The 12,016-nt window shown below is 41.5% G+C and overlaps 2 protein-coding genes across 2 annotated transcripts; one reads left to right on the top strand and one right to left on the bottom strand.

Annotated features, from left to right (window-relative positions):
• The first annotated feature begins 26 nt into the window (after nt 1-26).
• fadd (Fas (tnfrsf6)-associated via death domain) lies at nt 27-1,665 on the top strand. Its single transcript, XM_029638877.2, has 2 exons — nt 27-454; nt 901-1,665. Exons 1-2 carry the CDS (start codon nt 157-159, stop codon nt 1,188-1,190), a joined length of 588 nt encoding a protein of 195 aa, XP_029494737.1. The 5' UTR covers nt 27-156; the 3' UTR covers nt 1,191-1,665.
• Nucleotides 1,644-10,353, bottom strand: LOC115112089 (high choriolytic enzyme 1-like). The gene is made up of 7 exons (XM_029638876.2): nt 10,243-10,353; nt 10,002-10,148; nt 9,780-9,897; nt 8,812-8,990; nt 2,383-2,464; nt 2,074-2,198; nt 1,644-1,816 (listed from the first exon to the last, which is right to left on the bottom strand). Coding segments are annotated over exons 1-7 (744 nt in total). The 5' UTR covers nt 10,334-10,353; the 3' UTR covers nt 1,644-1,814.
• Between the last annotated feature and the right edge of the window lie 1,663 nt (nt 10,354-12,016).

Here is a 12,016-nt window from a genome sequence, read left to right as displayed (position 1 = left end):
GAAAATGTAATGTAGTTTGGCCGTGCCTGGCCTCCCAATCCAGTACAGTAGGTGGCGATGTATACGCATTGAAAGTTGAATGCGATCCGCCAACCCAATCCCAAAGAAGACGGGCCGTCGTGTGTGAGGAAGTTACTTGGTTCCACTACAGCCAAGATGAGCGCATTTAACAGCTTTTTGCTGAAGATTTCAGGCGAACTTGTTGGTGATCAATTGGAGAAAATGAAGTTCCTTTGTATTAACGAAATAGGGAAAAGTCGCCTCGAGAAGATGACCAGTGGTTTACAACTTTTCACGGGTTTAATGGAAAGAAATAAACTTGGACCTGACAACACGGTATTTCTAGTTTCGCTTTTGAAAGACATTGGTCGCCTAGATCTTGCAGACAACATTACCAACTGTGAAAGTCAATATGCTGGATCACCGAATGATCTTCCTAACGATGAGGAGCAAGGTAAATTAAGCGGTTATCCCCACTCCCAAATATTGATGGCAAAATGTTGACAAAGCATAGGCCATTTTTTTATTGGGCTGTGACGCCTGTTTCAATAGTTAAAAGGGAGGTAAAAGGGAGGTGTTGCTTAGTCATTCTACAGAGGGAAGGAAGTGCCCTATATCTTGTTGAATGTAAGAATATTTCAGAGAACATGACTTCATGTTATATGGGGAACCCTGTCACAATTGCTATGAAAGATATTAGGCTACATTGTCACTATCTTTCTGACATGATCTCCCATACAGTAAATGTTTGCCAGTGTAAATAGAATATTTCCTCTGAGGGCAAATATAAAATGCAACTGTATGCCTCAGATAATGTATACTGTATATAGTGCAGTGTGTTGGAAATATGACTTTTGTAGGAGACTTATTTACATTCCATGGTATCTTCTCTCTTCCCAGCAAAGCTTGACATTGCAACCAAAGTGATCACTGACAACCTTGGAAGGAGGTGGCGAGCATATGGCCGTAAACTTGGCCTGCCAGAGGCCAAACTGGATCATATCGCACAGAAGCACCCTAATGACCTGGAGGAGCAAGTGGTGGAGCTTTTGAAGGAATGGCGGAAAATGCAGAAATCTGAGGCCAAAACAGACACTTTGATTAAGGCCCTTCGCTCCTGTGATCAGAACTACACTGCTGATCTGATACAGACAGAACTTGAAAAACTTAAAGCCAATGGTAGACATTGAAAGTGTGACAAACATTCATCTCTTCTCAGGCCTCTTATTTTGTTATTTACTCAATGGATTATTTATTCATTGCTTTCCCAGTGATGTTGGTACTTTTATAAGATTCAGTAAATCACCACAATTTGTTTGCAATATTGGTATACCAGTATTCTCATGGACCAGTATAGTTTTATACAGAGTTGCCAAGTGCACTCTGGGTACATACATTCCTGCTACGTACTGTAAGGGAATTTGGGAGAAACTTGATTGAACTATGGATATTATGAAATTGTATAGATAATGTGCATTCAAATGTGATATTGATGTATCCACTGTTGAGATTAGTAAAATTTTGTTGAAAGAAGTCTTTCCCTCAAGCTGGTAAAAAATAATTGTCTACTTATGTAATACTTGTTTAAAGCATTAGAATACTTATATTTGGAGAACTGTATTGAAAGGAAGGATCAATACAGATTAAGCTTTTGATTTCAGTTGATCAGATGTTTATTGTGATTTATTCGAGGTTGCAGTCTTGATGTTTTGAGGCAAATTACATTCTAACAGTTCTACCACTAGAGGTCACTCTACTCCTTCAGCGGAATGATCTTGAGTCCATCGGAAGTGAGACCACAGGTATCCAACTGTTTCTGTTGGGGGGAAATTATAATTTTGTTGATTATTTAATCATACACATAAAGCTATGTCCATTGTAATATATCCTCCCACCCTCAATGTCACAATTCTCACAGTTATTAAGCTCTAGATATATTCAAGCTATATTAGCTCTGGGGAAGAGGCATCCAGGAGGTTGTAATGAGGATGTATGATCCATTCTAGCAGCCTTGACCTAGATTGAATCATCCAAACCCAAGTACAGTAAGTTGTTCAGTGTGACAGTACTCACAGCAGCCATACAGCCTGTTCAGCCTGTCGATGTCGTTCTTGCTCATCTGAGTGGCCTCGCCGAAAGACACGTTGTTGTTGGGGATGGGCTCCATGGTGGGGCGGTTGTTCTTGGAGAAGGCGTACCTGTAACCACACCAAATCACAATGCAACACAATTTAGGCCTACTCAACAATGTCACTGCTGAAGGTACAATATAGCTTGGGCTGAATGAAAGCTCACAGGGATGGATGGTGTATTAGCACTTGCAATACAATAGGTGTCCACTCCAGACATATTTGTAATGATTATAAAGACATCATAGCTGACCTGTGGTACTGCATGACAGAGTTGTAGTCATAGGAAGTTCCCTGGTTCAGGGTGGCAATCTTTTCGAATGCGTACTTATACTCTGGAAAAACACAAGACAAAATGTTCACAGAGTTGATAGGCTGTGTTTCAATCTACTTCATGAGCAAGGTCAGTAAGGGGATTTGATTAAGATGACCCTGGTGCCCAGGTCTAAAGTGATTGCATTCATTTTGGAAACGGGCTGCCTCTACTCTGGCCAATGGCGTTTTGGGCTCAAATCAAAAGTCAAGCATGTTAAGCACGTGGAGTACTGTAGGATTCTGTGTTTTAACATGCAAATGTGATTGCTTTTAGTAAAAACGTTTTGGGCTCTAGTCAGTCCGTATTGCGGAAGTTCAGCATTACAGGATCATTTAAATGTAAAGGCAATATTCTTGTGTTTAGCGGAGACTGGATTCACATATGTCGGCTCAATCGGAAATTACCTTGACATTTCTATCAATCAATCTATTATGCTTCAGCTACACAGATTGACTAGAGGCCAAGATCTGCCTTCCCAATGAAAAGTAGTTTGACAAGTCAAACATATATTTTATAGAAAAGAGACGTAGGCCTATGTTTCTGAACAATGCATCATGCTGCCTTGTTGACAATCAATCAAGAGGCTCAGATTATGGTTAGATTTCAGCAGGTCACACCACCCCACAGATTATCCATTATATTGACCAGATTGGCCTCTCTTATTTTTACCTTTATTTTACTAGGCAAGTCAGTTAAGAACAAATTCTTATTTTCAATGACGGCCTAGGAACAGCGGGTTAACTGCCTGTTCAGGGGCAGAACGACAGATTTGTACCTTGTCAGCTCGGGGATTCGAACTTGCAACCTTTCGGTTACTAGTCCAACGCTCTAACCACTAGGCTACCCTGCCGCCCCTCTTAACTAGAGAGTAGCCTCTCTTAACTCTAGCTACGCTAGGGATTTAAAAAGGGAAAAGGGTTAGCTAAAAGGGTTAAGATTAGGGAACGGGGTAGCTAACATGCTAAGAAGTTGCAAATTAGCTAAATATAAGTAGTTGAAAAGTTGCTAAAATGCTAAAGTTGTCCGTGAGGAGATTCAAACATGCAACCTTTGGGTTGCTAGACGTTCGCGTTACACACCCACCCCACCCACCCCATCCACCCGACCAAACACCCTCTTTTCATTTTTGCATTAAGTACCTTCTATCTTATGTAACCATACCAAACACAACATATCATACTAATTTGAGTGTCCCTGATTTGCATTCACTATGTTACGCCTAGTCAATGAGACCAGGCTGCCATTCTAGCCAATGAGAAGGCAGATACAAGTGTGACAGAGACAACTCTGATATAAAGTGTTTTTTCTCAAAGTTGCCAGGATGTCATGTGTCCCTACGTATATCATTACACTAATAACAACCTAAACATTACACAACTTCTATTTGATCAAATAAGCCACGCATAGCAAATAAGAAATTACATTTTTGTTAACCAAATTCGACACTCTCATTGACCTCCATACAAGAACTCGCCACATGCAGGAGAAGACTCTTCTCTTCATCTCTGGCCTCCCCAACCGGCTTCATCCAGTAACGTGTCTGGCCATAGCCTGGTGCAACCCGGGCTAGTTTAATTGAATCCCCTCATTTGTAGAAAAAGCCATTCCTTTCAGCCAATCAGCATGTCTGAATGGAAATTTGGACTCTGGCCCATCCCACTGTAGGTCAGAGTGGTTATCTTGTCAGCAGATAAAGAGGGAAGTGGCAAAAAAGGATCCATGTTGTTGATGAAGATAAGTAGTCTAATAATCCCTCGTTTCTTTTTGGAGTATGTTTCATGAGCAATTAAGTGTTTTTGGGAGCTCCAGCCACCCTAGTCATAGACTGTTCTCTTTGCTACCGCACGGCAAGCAGTACAGAAACGCCAAGTCGAGGTCCAAAAGGCTTCTGAACAGCTTCTACCCCCAAGCAATAAGACTGCTGAACAGCCAATCAAATGGCTACCTGGACTATTTGCATTGACCCCCCCACACACACACACACATTTTTTTTTACACTGCTGCTACTCACTGTTCATTATCTATTATGCATGCATTAGTCACTTTACCCCTACCTACATGTACAGTACCAGTAAAATGATTGGACACAACTACTCATTCAAGGGTTTTTCTTTATTTTTACTATTTTATACATTGTAGAATAATAGTGAAGACATCAACACTATGAAATAAAACATATGGAAACATGTAGTGACCCAAAAAAGTGTTAAACAAATCAAAATACATGTTATATTTTAGATTCTTCAAAGTAGCCACCCTTTGCCTTGATGACAGCTTTGCACACTCTTTGAATTCTTTCAACCAGCTTCATGATAACCACCAGCTCCATCACACCACCTCCTCCATGTTTGACGGTGGGAACCACACATGCAGAGATAATCCGTTCATCTACTCTGCGTCTCACAAAGACACAGCGGTTGGAAACAAAAATCTCAAATTTGGACTCATCAGACCAAAGGACAGATTTCCACCAGTCTAATGTCCATTATTCATGTGTGATGGCCCAAGCAAGTCTCTTCTTCTTATTGGTGTCCTTTAGTAGTGGTTTCTTTGCAGCAATTCGACCATGAAGGTCTGATTCAAGCAATCTCCTCTGAACAGTTGATTACTTGAACTCTGTGAAGCATTTATTTGGGCTGCAATTTCTGAGGCTGGTAACTTCAAATCAAATCACAGTTTATTTGTCACCTGTGCCGAATACAACAGATGTAGACTTTACAGTGAAATGCTTACTTACAGGCTCTAACCAATAGTGCAAAAAAGGTATTAGGTGAACAATAGGTAAGTAAAGAAATAAAAACAACAGTAAAAAGACAGTGAAAAACAGTAGCGAGGCTATATACAGTAACGAGGCTATAAAAGTAGCGAGGCTACATACAGAGACTGGTTAGTCAGGCTGATTGAGGTACTATGTACATGTAGATATGGTTAAAGTGACTATGCATATATGATGAACAGAGAGTAGCAGTATTGTAAAGAGGGGTTGGCGGGTGGCGGGACACAATGCAGATAGCCCGGTTAGCCAATGTGCACTGGTTAGTCGGGCCAATTGAGGTAGGATGTACATATGTACATGAATGTATAGTTAAACTGACTGTGCATATATGATAAACAGAGTAGCAGCAGCGTAAAAGAGGGGTTGTGGGGGGGGGCACACAATGCAAATAGTCTGGGTATCCATTTGATTACCTGTTCAGGAGTCTAATGGCTTGGGGGTAAAAACTGTTGAGAAGCCTTTTTTTCCTAGACTTGGCACTCTGGTACTGCTTCCCATGCGGTAGTAGAGAGAACAGTCTATGACTGGGGTGGCTGGGGTCAATTTTTCTTCCTCTGACACCACCAGTGTAGAGGTCCTGGATGGCAGGCAGCTTAGCCCCAGTGATGTACTCGGTCCTCCTTTTCCTGTAGTCCACAATCATCTCCTTAGTCTTGGTTACGTTGAGGGATAGGTTGTTATTCTGGCACCACCCGGCCAGGTCTCTAACCTCCTCCCTATAAGCTGTCTCGTCATTGTAGGTGATCAGGCCTACTGTTGTGTCGTCTGCAAACTTAATGATGGTGTTGGAGTCGTGCCTGGCCATGCAGTCGTGGGTGAACAGGGAGTACAGGAGGGGACTGAGCATGCATACATGAAACTTATATATTGCAGTAGAGGTAACTTCCTTTCCTGTGGCGGTCCTCATGAGAGCTTGTTTCATCATAGTGCTTAATGGTTTTTGCGTCTGCACTTGAAGAAGCTTTCAAAGTTCTTGAAATTTTTCCAGATTGACTGACCTTGATGTCTTAAAGTAATGATGGACTGATGTTTCTCTTTGCTTATTTGAGCTGTTCTTGCCATATTATGGACTTGGTCTTTTACCAAATAGGGCTATCTTCTGTATACCACCCCTACCTTGTCACAACACAACAGATTGGCTCAAATGCATCAAGAAGGAAAGAAATTCCACAACTGAACTTTTAACAAGGCACACCTGTTAATTGAAATGCATTCCAGGTGACTACCTCATGAAACTGGTTGAAAGAATGCCAAGAGTGTACAAAGCTGTCATCAACGCAAAGGGCGGCTACTTTGAATAATCTAATTTGTCTTGATCTTGATTTGTTTACCACTTTTTTAGTTACTAAATCATTTCATATGTGTTATTTAATAGTTTTGATGTCTTGACTTATATTCTACAATGTATAAAACAATAAAATAAAGAAAAACCCTTGAATGAGTAGGTGTGTCCAAACTTTTGACTGGTACTGTGGTTGATTCCTCAACTCCTTGACCACCATTTCTGAGTGTCAAGATTCGATTCTGCTAGGAATCGACTCTTGAGATTCAGCATTTTTGAAAGGGAGGAGACTGATTAGTTGCAGTACTTCTGAGGGGTACACTATAGGCTGGTTGGTCACCAGGCAGACAGTCAGAACCGTTCACTAGGCCTATCTATCATCAATAAAAAGCTGTATCTCGCAATGGAATGCTGTATCTTGCAATTTCTTGGCTTGCAACTTCTCGCAACTTCAATAAAGCAGGGCCTATCATCAATGAATAGGCTAGGATATTCTACATGCAACAGACCGAAGACTGAACACACGCTCCCATCATTAGCAAAGAGAAAGAGCAGGTGAACCAGCGTGAGGGAGAGTGGAAGGGGGCAAGCAGAAAGAACCATGCTCATGTCTTGGTCATTTGTATCTCGCAATGTCTTGTCTTGAATGCCTCGTAAATTCACCAAGTACCCTTAAGTTCATGTCTTTCTTTGCGGTTGAGATTGGGAACCTATCTGGGATAGCTGAAGCCAAATTGCTAGGTGGCTAGTAGTATTACGGCGAAACAATAACAAAGAAAATTATTGAATACATTACCATTATTATTTACAAAAGAGCTTCAGTGGCCTGCCCACCATTATCCAATGAGGTTGCAGGGCTGCACAACAGCTCAGTGGACACAAGGGGGGGTGAGAGAGAGAGATATGACATGGTTCACATATCTGCACATATGTGACATCGGAAGCAATTTTCGGGTCCCACTTTTGGCTCCTGAGTGCTAGTTTAAGAACTGAACTCTTAGAAAAAAGGGTTCTTCCGCTATCCCCATTGGAGAACCCTTTTTGGTTCCAGGTAGAACACTTTTTGTTCCCGGTAGAACTCTTTTGGGTTCCATGTAGAACCCTCTGTGGAAAGTGTTCTACGTGGAACTCAAAAGGGTTCTGCCTGGAACCAAAAAAGGTTCTTCAAAGGGTTCTCCTATGGGGACAGCCAAAGAACCCTTTTAGATTCTAGATTGCACCTTTTTTCCTGAGTGTACTGGCTAAAAACTATACAATAGTACCTTCATCAATAAGTGCATTGATGATGTCGTCTCCACAGTGACTGTACGTACCCCAACCAGAAGCCATGCATTACAGGCAACATTCGCACTGAGCTAATGGGTAGACCTGCCACTCTCAAGGTGCGGACGCTAATACGATATCCCGCTATGCCCTCCGACGAACCATCAAACAGGCAAAGCTTCAATACAGGACTAAGATTGAATCCTACAACACCAGCTCTGACGCTCGTCAGATGTGGCAGGGCTTGCAAACTATTACGGACTACTAAGTGAAGCCCAGCCGCGAGATACCCAGTTGAGCTAAATTACTTCTATGCGCGCTTTGAGGCAAGTAACACTGAAGCATGCATGAGAGTACCAGCTGTTCCAGATGACTGTGTGATCACGCTCTCCATAGCCGATATGAGTAAGAGCTTTAAACAGGTAAACATTCACAAGGTTGCGGTGCCAGAGGGATTACCAGGACGTGTACTCGGAGCATGCGCTGACCAACTGGCAAGTGTCTTCACTGACATTTTCTGTAATACCTACATGTTTCAAACAGACCACCATAGTCCCTGTGCCCATGAACACCAAGGTAACCTGCCTAAATGACTACCGACTCATATCACTCACGTCTGTAGCCATGAAGTGCTTTGAAAGGCTGGTCATGGGAAAGGCCTGATCACAGACAGCGAAAGACTGTTCATTTGAAAGGCTTGATCACAGATAATGATGAGACAGCCTATAAGGAGAAGGTCAGAGACCTGGCAGTGTGGTGACACGGCTTCAGCAGCTACCTGTGTACTAAACCGAAATGAACAACAACTGTAATATCATCGATAGGCCTCAAATTTGGAGTCTATAGATTACACTAATGTTACAGCTGGACAAACAAAAAGTAAAAGCAGGCATACTGACAAGTCATGTGCAACCCCAATGAAGTCACACATTGAAAACCCCAGTGTCTATTGTTAGACTTATCAGTGAGATAGAGGCGCTCCATTTCTTATCATTAGAAATGAATGTCAGTTAAAGGGAAACAGAATAAAGGCATGGAATCAAACCATCAATGATGTTCTCCCAGACGACACGGATGTGGTTGTCACGGTCGCTGCGGGTCTGCTCGTGGTTAAAGCCCAGGGCGTGGAGGAGCTCATGCTGGACGGTGCTGTGGTACAGGCAGCCCTGACGGGCCAGGGACACAGTCTGGGCATTACCCCGACGGCCAACATAAGAGTAGCACCTGGGAAGAAGAGCAAAGGAGGGTCAAGGTGCCCCAATCCAATGCCAGAAATAGGGCCTTCCCTAATCATCTAGTTTATTGTAAAGGTTTTAGGAAACCTCAGGGTAATGGGTTCATAAGAGATGAATGGTGGTGGGGATCACCTGACAGTGCAGGTTTGCAAAGCCAATAATTGTATGGATTATGATCTTCAAAGGGAAATTCAATTAACTATGTGTTGATGTGACATTATAATTGTTTAAGGATGTTATTGAAATTCTAGTGCTGATGATATAAGGCAGCGGAGGATCAAGGCAGACCATTAAATCCAATGTCAGAAAATATCCTAATTATGTATGTAGTCAGTTCTGTAATGCTGCGTTCATAAGCAAGTGGGAGGTGGGAATCTACCAGTTGTGAGGTCATGAATACCAGTTGGATGCATTTACGGGCTTTGAACTCGTTGAGAAACCCTGATTGGCTAATGGCCAACATCTTGTGTAAACCATAAACTAAAAGTGCAGCTATCGTACTTGTAAACTAATTATAGTGTTCAAAAACCATATTCATAGATTGCTTTTTATAAATAAGTTTTTTGTCGTCTCCACTTCCCACTTGGTTATGAACGCAGCATAACGTTCAGAAAACTTCAGGCTAATGAAAGATAAAGGTAAATCATGAAGGATAAAGGAAACGGGCAGGTTTGCAAAAACAATTATTGTATGGATGATATTCAAAGGGAAATTCAATTAATAATGTGTTGATGTAATATTCTAATTGTTTAATAATGTTATTTAAATTCAGGCTCACCCGCTGCGATTCTCAATGCTGAGGTAGTCCCTCTCATTCTGGCGCTGGAAGAAGCGGATGCAGGTGGTTTCGGCGAAGGAGTCAAGACCCCGCAGGATGATGGCTACTTCGCGAGATGCTGTTGTAGAGATCAAATGAACAACAACCGATAGTGAAAGTGTTGCATCGCTTGTGCAATATCTCAACATATGAAATGAAATGTACACGAAAGTGAACACTTACAGAAGTGGTTGGCAATGACGTAGGGCACCCAGATGTTTCCGTCACTGTACTTTTGCCACAGACATCCGCGGGCGGTGCAGGGGTCAGCGTTCTTCTCCGAGGGCATGGCAATGTCTCCCATCAGAGTAGGCTCATCGGCTTCGGGGGCTTGAGTAAAGAACACGGAGAACAGGTTACTCTGAGGGTTAGTAAAAAAACAAAGCTCTTTAATCCTTGAGCATTGAACATACTGCCAACTTACTGAGATCTCTGTTGGCTCTGGCCAGCAGCTCACCAACAGAGAGCTCAGCCGAAGTGTCTTCCTCAGCAACATTCTCTGTAAAAAAGAACATCGGATCCGTTAAGTCTGCTAAATCATGACATGACATTGTTAATATTTGTCATATGGTTGGAAATGTGTGATAGTGCCAAAATAGTTTTAGTTCATCTCACCTTTAGACTTCGGGGAACAACACGAAACAAGACAGACAATGACAAAGTAGAATACAAATGAAATGAATGTAAAGTGTATGAACTTTATAAAGAACACACAGCATGAATATAGGTCACAGCAGGGATGGACAAAAATGACAGAATACAATTACAAAATACCCTAAAGACCAAATAAATTACAACAAATATTTGCATTATTTTAGCAAGTAGCCCCTTAATGGTTACAGAAATGTTTTACTTGCTATGACTGTGATTGTGTTTTTTAAATCTGCCTTAGTTCAATCCACTACCTGTAAGTCGCTCTGCATAAGAGTGTCCGCTAAATAATTCAAATGTAAATGTACAAATGAACAACTGAAAAGCAAACCGTATTTGTATTGGCCTTGTTTCAGGGCAAAGCTCAGAAGAATAATACTAGGTATGCTTTGCAAGTGTTCATTTCTACGTCAACATGAACATTTTGGCCATTTAACAGACATCCCACAATATAGTGTCATCCAAGCAAACCAAAACTGGCTCTGTGCAAGTTCTCATAACGCAAAAACTGTCCAGTTGTGCTGATAATTATAGAATGTTTGTATAAATCACTCACCTGATGTTGCCAGAACGTTCCTAGAACGCATTTTATCTGTTGTGTAAAGGTTCCCAGAATGTTTTATTAGGTTGTGGGTACAGTCTGGTGAGAAGATTTTTGGAACATCACAAATTATATGTTATTTTGCAGCTGTGCTGACATTCAGATCATGTTCATATCAGGGTGCACAAAACATTCCTTTGATGTTGCAAGAATGTTAACAGAACAGCCTTTCTGAGCTCTTTAAAGGTTGCCTGAACATTTAATCAGGTTGTGGGAACCGTGTGGGTACATTACAAAATATACTCAGTTGTGATAATATTCATGCAATGTTTAAGTTAGATTGCACAAGACATTCCTATAAGGTTGTACGAATGTTGACAGAACACCTGTTCTTTAAATGTTCTTAGAATATTTAATTAAGTTATGGGAGTTGTCTGGGATGTTTACTTTAAGGAGTCAGTCTTTATACATTCCGACCAGCAAAATACAGTTAGGAAACCGTTTGAACCCCAAAAATATAATGGTTTATATGATTAGTTTCTGTTCCCTTTTTAAACCTCTGAAGTATATATAGTTTTACATTTAGCTCAACATTATATTTCTTCACCAATCAGTACGGATAGAGCAGCTTGCTGGAGTGGGCAAGCTATAGTTGTTTACATGCATTGGACAGACAAGTGTAGGGTGTGAGATGCGGCTGCAATTTTGCAGGTTGGGAGAAAGCAAGAGAGGGTGGAGGAGGTGTGAAACATGATAACGATAGTATCCTTAACTAGCATTAAAAACTCTAATTAAATATCTCTCTCCCTAATTTCTGAATCACACTTGTAATGTCAGTAGGCTACAGTAGCCTATGCTTCAGAGGGGGAGGGGAAGGTAGCCTACACACACACCCACTGGCAAAGATTTTCAGCTGATAGGCAGACAATGGAATACGTTTTTGAGTGACAAGAGTAAGGGCTTTGCATGGAAGCTTTGTTGTGTTTTTTGTGGGACTGGAAAAAAA

Source organism: Oncorhynchus nerka, linkage group LG27 (genome assembly GCF_034236695.1).
Source record: "Oncorhynchus nerka isolate Pitt River linkage group LG27, Oner_Uvic_2.0, whole genome shotgun sequence".
In the NCBI taxonomy this organism is placed as follows: Eukaryota; Metazoa; Chordata; class Actinopteri; order Salmoniformes; family Salmonidae; genus Oncorhynchus; species Oncorhynchus nerka.
Note: the sequence above shows the minus strand (reverse complement) of the source record. Positions and strands in the feature narration are given on the sequence as shown.